The sequence below is a fragment of the Bidens hawaiensis genome, unplaced genomic scaffold (assembly GCF_021521415.1).
Source record: "Bidens hawaiensis isolate Kalapana, Puna unplaced genomic scaffold, B.hawaiensis_p1.1 tig00029878_1, whole genome shotgun sequence".
In the NCBI taxonomy this organism is placed as follows: Eukaryota; Viridiplantae; Streptophyta; class Magnoliopsida; order Asterales; family Asteraceae; genus Bidens; species Bidens hawaiensis.
The window spans coordinates 1-9674 of record NW_027494959.1 but is presented as its reverse complement, the minus strand read 5'-3'; the positions used below and the strand labels follow the sequence as shown (position 1 = coordinate 9674).

Here is a 9674-nt window from a genome sequence, read left to right as displayed (position 1 = left end):
AGGACTCGGAATTTTTTAGTTATTATAATTAATCATGTTTTAATGTTTTATTTTTTTTTAAATGGTTATGTTTAGAATTTTAAATTAAAGATCAAAATTAAATAATCACGTAATTGAAAAATTAAATTAAATAACATAATAAAAAATTTATATAAATATGAAATGAGAAGTTTTGTATAACTCAAACTAAATTCATGAGTCCTTATTGTTTAAAAAGGTTGACTTATTTAATAAAAACTAAGGTATACATTAAGCATAATTATATTTTAGATATTAAATTGTTATAAATGGTCATTCATGGGCGTATAATATCTTCAAATATATAGAAAATGTGGTAACTCATGGGTCAAACTATTTTCACCCATGACCAATGGATGACATGAATTAAGGAGAAGAGAGATTAGAAGATTTATGCTAAAATTGAATGTGGTTAGGACAACTAAGCATCATTATTTTTGTTTATTAGTATAGTAAAATAAGATGTGATTACATTAGAGAAGACGTTTGAGCAATAGATTGCTTTGTTTTAAAATGGTATTTTAATTTAAGGTCTATGTATGATACATAGTTTTACTTGATTCGGGAGGGGGTGGGCTTATTGTCTTTTACGGTTTATTGTCTTTTAGGCTAGACTATATAAACCTTGTGTTTAGGACTTCTGGTGTGGCTTTACCTAATTGCAATACAACACACATTTAATGTGTCTTTGAGAGATTCCCAAGCATTCTTCAATTCTACGTCGATTCTACATCATTTTAGCTTGTTTTGATCTTTATTTGGTAGTTTATTATGATTACGTGACAGATATATGTGTTTCCGCACCTAGATCAGTTTTTGGTCCATTTGTCTTAGATCCAAGAGGTATTACGGTACTTAAACAAGTATTTGAATGATTTTATTATTCCATTAGAGTTACAGTGTCATTGGCACCGACAGGGAATTGGGTTAAAAATGAAGTCTTTAACCGTTCAAGGTTAAAACCCACAAAGGTTCAAACGATTTCATGTTCAACTTTTATGCCATTTTCTATGGCTTTGCACGGTGATGAATATGTAATGTAAAAGGTACCCTTGATTTAATTAGAGGGTGATAAAAGGTAGCTTTTAACATTTTTTTTTAATGTACCTTCCCCTAAGTTGCAAGTCACAATCATTAAAAAATGCATCCAACAAGCTAGCGGCACATCGTGTTACCCGTTTTCATTTTATTTTGACTATTTTTAACAAAAGTATACTCGTAAAAAGAAAACTCATTACTAGCTAATCATAGCATATCTGGGTTGATCCACCACATTTATACAATCCTTGATGAAATTGTATGGCCATCTAAGGACAAGCAAAAACTTCAAGTTGACTATAGACCTATGATGAGACCGTTGTATCTCGCTAGGTGCAAGTGTGTGTTTCCTGCACCATTGTTGGTGAGCCAAAAAATTACAATTATAATCATACCTATGTTTAACAAGTCACCAGTACTGTATGCAATCCTAGTCAATGATCTAACATGTAACAATCAAACCACACATTTTGGCCTTATTGATCACTTTTAGCAAATTGCAAATAATGTATGTTTTATTGATCTATCGGAATTTGCACATATGTTACATGCATGTAATCCCCTTTCGTTCATCACTATATTATGTAATCCTCTTTTGTCACATATTTTAAAGTTTTAAAATTTCCTTTTTGCGCTCTCAATATAAATGTTTTTCAAAACTATTGTAATTTTGATGGTATTCTTTCTTTATATCAAGAAAATTTCTTAAAACAATATTCATCAAGTTCTTGTAAAAGGTTAAAAATTTCTATTTTTGCATAAAGATCACTGTGATTATGTTTATACAAACGAAAATCGCATTAGAAGCTTTACAGATTTAAATTTCTCTCCTCTCTTATTATGAAGCGGAACCACACGAATCCCCGGTCTCAGTTCAGAGACGGGAAAACATGTTTGACCCGCAAAGTCATCGTTGTCTACATCGTATTCTTGTACTGTAATCTCAAGTAAAGCGAGCTCCGGGACTGTCAATGGGAATGTGAATTCTTCATTCCACACAGGTGTCCAGTCATCTCCAATTACTTTGGTTTTCTTCTTTGCCACATCAGCAGATACTCCAGCCATGTAGACCTGATGGATCACATTATTTGAGATTGTTAAAAGTTGTTTAGATGCCTTGAATCCTATTTCATATGGAAATATAAAAACCTTTGTGTAGAAATCAGGTGGTGAGTATGAATCAAAGTGAGTCAGACTAAAATCCAAACGCCACCCATCGCCCATATACACTTTCACCTGAAAATAAAAACACATATTTATAGAGTATACCGAGGCTCTTGAAATCCAAAAAACAAATTGAATGACTGATAAAATTCGGTATGTAACTTAGTGTTAAGTCCATTAGAGTTAAGCTCATAAGGGTTATATACTCGTGCACACTGGTTCATTAGGACACATAATAATATGATATCTTCCATAATGGTAGAGCCAGGTGTGCATAAGTCAGCTTTGGGCTCAATTCGAACCATTTTTGGCTTTTGGAAGCTATTTCGTTTGTTTTTTTTATATTCAGTTTCACAATTGATGTTCGATCCCGAAGAGAAGGAAGAGATCTTCGGAAAGTGGGTTTAGACTTTTCCCGACGGATATCTTGCAGGAAAGTGATAATCTACAACTTCGGGTTGTCAATTATATCCTTGGTCTGTTTTACCATTGGGCTTGAAAACTTTTGATAGAAAATGACCCAATATAACGAATTTGGGCTTGAAACTTTGGGCCTTATTACTATTTGTTAATAAATGATTATATTATAATTATACATTAAGCCTAAAATTTTGGGCTACACAACTTATTATTTTATCGGTTTTTCGGTTTTATTCCATCCAGTTTGGTTGATGCCAAACCAAATCCGAACTGAGAAGTCAATTTATAGAAAATATAAAACCAAACCATTGGTTTTTATTGTGTTCGGTTACGTCAGTTATTCTGGTTACAGTTTGGTTTCGTGCATACCCCTAATCCTACTGCTTAATTGTGCTTAACCCTAAATGACAGACGATATTTGTATAATGGCTTATTAACCTTCAAAGTTTTCTTCACCGGTAATTCCGCCTTGGGGTCAAATACTTCATCATTCGGGCCTTTGTTCATAAGAAAATCGGGTTTTCTAAGATAACCACACCCTCCATTTGCTTTGAACATACCATGCATCATCCATAGCGATCTCCCGTATCCCTAATTACAATCAATAAATATGTAAGAAATAAACAAAATCGATTCAACAAGAAATTTGACTTCAAAACTCACCTGCATATTGAAGGCAACCATTTGCGCGCCGTGCATCCATGCCATAAGTGGTTTAAAGTTTGTAGAGGTGACCCGTGTTCCCTTTGGAAACACGCGAAGGATGTACTTTTGAGTGAATCTATATGCAAGTGAACCCCTATTTAGTCTCAAATAAAAGAACTAACCACTTGCTTACATTCGAATGTCAAAAACGTAATTAGCATTATAAGTATTATTTAGAGGACTTTGAAAGTATTATTCCAGAACACTAAATTATTGTGATAATAAAAAGAACAAATCTAAATCGTTTTAACTTTTTACTAATGGTTCATATTGTCTAAAAAAATTAGTTATTACATAAACATGTGATTTTTTTAACTTTGAAGTGTTTACATAAACATGTGTAGGTATATATTGCATACAGATAACCTACACATGTGTAGGTCATATACTGATATACATAAATGAAATTTATTCATATTGTTTATTTTTTTGAATTTTAAGAGAGATGAATAAACATTAGATTTCAATCATTTACTTATATTTTAAAAGCTTTTAAGATTGAAAAACGAATGATCTATTTTTTATTTTTTTTGTTCTTGTACGTGTGTGCATATAATTAGATTTAAGCGCTCAAAAAATTATAGTTACTGGTTTACCTGACAATATCATCTCCATAAAGATTTGCAGCTTTTAGAAGGGAATCTTCACTCACACTAAGACGTTTCACTTTCCCCGGCTCATCCCTTAGTGCATTTCTTGTTCCATTTTTCGGTTTTGAAGCACGAATAGCAATGAGATGTTTGTATTCAAGGGTCGTTTTTTGCCCAAAGTGTGCATCTTCAGTATCATCGTCGTCGTCGTCGTCGTCGTCTTCTTCATTATCATATTCTTTATAATCCACACCAAGGATTTCCGATAATGATAATGGTCGGGTTGCGCTAGAGCATGCTTCATTTGCACAAGATGATTTATTACTTACATCATTTTTGACAAGGATTGAGTTGTCTCTCTCATTATCATCAGCAGCAGCAGCATCGTGATCACTGTTGCTCTGCCATTTAGAAACCGAGTTGAAACAAACCCAAAGAGTGATTAAACTAATCAATTGTCTTAGCGTGTGGTTTATTTATGGTTCAAAAAGTTTGCGAGTCGCTCAAAAAAGCTCGCTCGAAATCCGCTCGTTTGTAAATGAGCCCGGCCTAAGCCAAGGTAAGCTCAGCTCATTGGCCCACTCGTTAGGCTCATTTAGCTGGCTCACTCGTCGGCTCGTTTAAATTAAAGTCCAAATTTTAATATATACAAATCATAACACAAAAGTATAACCAAAATTTTAATATATATAAATTGCACATTTTGTAGTTTGTTAAGTACGCATTATGTGCATAATAAACTAACACCATTTTTCTTTTTATAAATGTCAGTATATGTGAAAAATATAATCTTAATAAAAAAAAAAAAACAAATGAGCGGGCACAAAGAGTCACAAGCCGACCAAAGCTTTTTAGGAGTCAAGCTCAGCTACAATTGGCTCCTTTACAACCCTAGGTCAAACCAGGTTCAGATTAGAGCGGGTTGTGAGCAAAATGGGTTCGGGTCAAACCGGGCTACTTTAAAAAAGTATCAGCATGGTTTGGGTCAAAACGGGTCCTAAACCAAAATGAAATTGATTGAATGGTTTAAAAATAAACAAATTTCTAGCCGACTCACCCTTTGATCATCCGGCTCATCATCAGACGAATGTTCTTTGTCCACATTCTTGGATTCAAGGTATTCCTTCGGCTCCTTCGTTGAAAGAATGATCTGATGTTTTAATGCATCCGGTGAAGGGAGTTCCTCTTCGTCACTTTCCTTTGGTAAATATAGCATATCCCCGAAAATGCTTGTGACCATCTAAAAATCCACATAAGAAATACTTAGTCTCTAAAATGATAAAGAAAGTTTTTTATGCTGTAAACATCAATGAACAATATAAAACTAACCTCCGCAACTTTAGCTTGAAGATCTGGTGTAAGATGATCCTCTAAAGTGATTATAACGGGATACGGAGACTTAACAAATGCGTGCTCTTTAATCGACATTAAACATTTATCAAGTGTTACTGGAGTTGTCAACGTCCTATTCTCATAGAAAAAAATGAACACAAAACCTTGTAACTCATAGATATGAAAGAAAAGCTTGTTTGCAAAGCATGATAAGTCAAGTCGAAACATGCTAAGTCAACTAGTCAAGTCGACCCGCAAACATACTTTGTGCCCATTTCTAAAAGAATGTATAGATAGTTAATTCATTAATAACGTTCGCAAGGCAATATCATAAGTTAATAATCTGAACCTTCGAATAAAAAGTAATTTAAATATTTAATGTGTTAAATATAGACTTTGGGTGACTTCCAACCCGTTCAACCCGTTTAGACAAAGCACAACTTAGATAAACCATTCATAAGTGAACGGGTCGAAACTAACACCATTCGTAAATGCATACCTGCCATGGAGTACATCAATTCCATCTTTTGTACTATTTGGCCATATATCAAGTTCTATCCCCCTAACACCTCTTTTAAGAGCCTTTATGATTGGTACCTCACTAGAATCACTACTCAGTTGATTTCCAGTAAGGTATGAGTTGTGACCGGTGTATATAAAATAATGTTGCAATGGAGCAGTCATGTCATGATGTACCTGAAATGATACGAGCTATTAATGGGCATAACACCAAACATAAAAACGCTAAAATATTTTACACACATAAAGATTGTGCTTTTGAGTGTGTTGTTGGTTTTTTCGTGGGCATCTAGCATTGTTGTTCTACTTGTATTTGGATCCTAATGGTCGATACTCTATAGTCAGGTTTTAAATTACCTTTTTACCGAACCTGTTAGTATAATGTGAAAAGCTAATACAAGTCACAAAAGCTTGATAGCTCATCAAACTTACATGTATTGGTGTTCATCAAACTTAATGATATAGTTGAATCATGTGATAAAGTTAGCTTTACAATGTACACATTAATTAGTCTACGTATTAATCTACTTAAATATTCAAGAAACTTGGTAAAGAACCAATCTTTTTTATGTGGGTACCTCAATCTCAATCTCCAATATCATCCCCAAGAACCTCAACTTTGACTTTCTAGGTAAATTTGTTAATTTTCAACTCTAAAATTGACCTAAGATTCTAAAAAATATACCAACAAAATGCAATAAATTCAATGGCATATGATCCTAACATCAAACTAGGAGTATTACATTAACAACAAAATCTTCACTAAACTTACATGTATATTAATATAGTGACAATGTTGCTTTACAATGTACAAATTAGCTATCTACATACTATTCCAACAGGGAATTGAATAAAGAAACAAAAACACACACCTGAGTTTTTATGGGGCCATTGATGTCATCAAGTAAGAGATAAGTAAACAGATCATTAACAGTGAAAACATAACGTGTCAGATCGGCCCTCGACGGCTCAAGAACCCGGTCCATGATCCGCTCAACATCCTGAATTGTGATCCCTTCATCTCCCTGAAACTCAACCAAGAATCTTAAAAACCTATGCGGTGACATCTCCAATTCACCATTGGTATATGTATTGAAGACGTCGATCACGTCCGGTGGTGGGCCCAGTTCGGTAATCTTGAACTTGCGTTCAAAACAGCCGAACATTTTGTAACAATTATACTTGCCGCTTTTAACCCTTTGATCTCTGCTGTCACCATCGTCGTACATGTGGGTTCTTGTGGGTTTGGGTTTGCATGCATGTATGAAGATGAACGTCAAAATTAGGGTTTCAAGATGGAGAATGGTGATCGCATGGAACGGTTCTATAATTTTGGTAATTTTTGATCTACGATTGTTTATTTATTTTGTTTTCTTAGATATATTGATTTTGATAATTTGTATAATGTGACACTTATTGGTTTAGAATAGAATAAAATAAAATAATAAAATAAATTTAAAAGAATAAAATAAAATAAGTTTAGTCGTTATTCATTAATAGATTGGATGTGGCTCAATGGTAGAATACTCACTTTACTAGTGAGAGGTAGGGGGTTCAAACTTCACTACCACCAATTTATATGGGAGATGTGAGGGATTTGCCAGGGTTCGAGTCCTGATCTCACCCAGTTTTACCGGCTCCTCGCTGTCGTGCCGTTTGGCGGGCGTAGTGGTCGGGTTTTATCCGGTGAATCCCTCAACAGGTGGACCGCTAGGGGCTCCGTCCGTCCGGACTAGTGACAGGATCGGGCTACCTTTAGCCAATGAAGACCGCGTACGAAATACTCGGCGTTACTTAGTTGGCCGTTAAAAAAAAAAGAAAAAGTTGTCATTCATTAATGGAAAATTCTTTTATATTTAACATTTTTTATTTCTTAATAAAAGAAGTTTTCTCTTTCGTTCCTTTAAAGAATGGAAGATGATCAATAATAATAATAATAATAATTATTATTATTATTATTTTATTATAGTATAACTATTATTAAGTTATAATAATTATTACCATTTTATTATTATATCGTATTACGTTATTACCGTTTTATTAATTGACAAAAATATTGTGTGTGTATATATATAGTTTACTATTTAGTAAAAAAATAATAATAAAGTGATGATTCATTTTACTCCTACGTAGTAACCAAACAAGATAATGAAATTGTAATTATTCATTTTATCATTTGTCTATTTCATTCTTTTGTCCATCACATTCTCTCGTTTATTCCATAACTCATACCAAACATACCCTTACTTAGGGAGGGTACCTTAAACCATTTTTTTATTTTTCAACTAAAAATTATTTATACATCTATATCCTGAAGATAAAAAGTAATTTTTAAAGTTAGACAGTATTTACTATTGTATAGTTTTAATGATATATTTGATGGTATAAAGTTAAAGCATCCATATGACTATGAGCTTGCTATGGAATACAAAAAGAAGTTGTGACGTGTCACACCCCCAAATTTTCACTAACGGAGTTTTACCGTAAGGCGGGTGACAAACCAGGATCCAAACACATTAATCACACCAAACGACATCTACATGGTCTTAAAAGTTTTAACAAATCAAAATAAAATGTTCAGAATACTTAAGTGCTAGTGCGGAAGCTAAACAAAGTGCGGGAGCCATCTCCCAAACAAGTTTAAATAATTCATGGCGCTACAAGCGCAAAACCAATATCAAATAAATGTTTTCAAACTTAAACCAATACGAGTCCATGCATGCAATGTTATCCTAATCCAAGTGCTTGCTAGTGACCTGAGGAAAACATGCTAAAAAGAGTCAACACATATGGTTGGTGAGTTCACAGGTTTTCAAAGTAAGTTACGCTCTATCAGTTCATAAACATTTATAAATAAAAGTGGCCCATGGTTAACTACACTTAGTTAACTCGTTGCCGCATAGTGTTATGTTTCCATCACGACCGAAGCTGACTAGTTATTGCCTCAAGTCAAGTATTGCCAAAACTTAACAATGTTTGGTCAAAGTTACACCCCGTTCGACCTCCAGTCGAGAATAATGCAAGGTGGGGTTTGTCAAACCCAATAGTACTATTTAAATTTACCACGCCAGTTAACCTTAGTTAACGGTCCGATGTTCGTGAGGACTTTCCTTGGCAAAGAAACACTACGTTATAAGCAACCAAACGGTTGTGTAAAGATTTAGAGCAAGTTAAGTAAAACAGTTTTGCATGTTTCCTCCCCCAAAGGAAAGGTATAAAGGTGGGGCCGTAAACTCACCTTGTTGGTGCTTCAGGTATTACACAAATCCGACCGAAGTAAATGCGTCACGTGCTAAGACCCTAAAAATGCAAGTACGTAAGTAACTTGTGGGATGGTTCCTAGAACTACTAGTATCCAACAATCTCCCATTGTTTTTAAAAAGACTTTTGACCAAAGTTTGACTTTTGTTGACTTTGACTAAAGTTGACTTTGACTAAAGTTTTGACCTTTGACTAAAATATTGACCTTTGACTAAAAGGTTGGACTTAGAATGTTTACCTTATAATTCTAGTCACACTTAATCAATCATCAAGTATACACACTTAGCCATATTCCTTGCAATTCTATGATCAATACACTTTTACAACATCACAAGCAAGACTAACTATTTAGTCAACTAGTTCTAAGTTGACTTAAAAAGTCAAATTTCTAATTTACCACAACTAACATATCACAATTTGCAATTATCTCAATTCAACCAACACCTTTATCACCTTTAACAATTTATACCACCTAAACCGATTTTTCTCATCAATCAAAATCCACAATTAAATTACCAAATAAATCACACATGTACACATCAGTATTAGGTTCAACATATATTTTTCTCACAATTTTTGGATTTACCAATTCGTCCAGAATATTCATATACTACAACAACATGATTT

General features: G+C 33.8%; 1 protein-coding gene across 1 annotated transcript; it reads right to left on the bottom strand.

Moving 5' to 3' along the window:
- Positions 1–1836: 1836 nt before the first annotated feature.
- LOC143579586 (phosphoinositide phospholipase C 6-like) lies at positions 1837–7111 on the bottom strand. Its single transcript, XM_077062842.1, has 9 exons — positions 6659–7111; positions 5767–5963; positions 5265–5400; positions 4993–5175; positions 3942–4336; positions 3304–3421; positions 3079–3231; positions 2206–2292; positions 1837–2127 (listed from the first exon to the last, which is right to left on the bottom strand). Exons 1-9 carry the CDS (start codon positions 7013–7015, stop codon positions 1837–1839), a joined length of 1917 nt encoding a protein of 638 aa, XP_076918957.1. The 5' UTR covers positions 7016–7111.
- Positions 7112–9674: the final 2563 nt, after the last annotated feature.

Coding starts and splice junctions, on each gene's coding strand:
- LOC143579586 (XM_077062842.1), bottom strand. CDS start 7,015: ATGTACGACGATGGTGACAGCAGAGATCAAAGGGTTAAAAGCGGCAAG. Junction 5,401..5,766: donor ATTGATGTACTCCATGGCAG/GTATGCATTTAC, acceptor CTATGAGAATAG/GACGTTGACAACTCCAGTAA. Junction 3,232..3,303: donor TGGTTGCCTTCAATATGCAG/GTGAGTTTTGAA, acceptor GATTGTAATTAG/GGATACGGGAGATCGCTATG.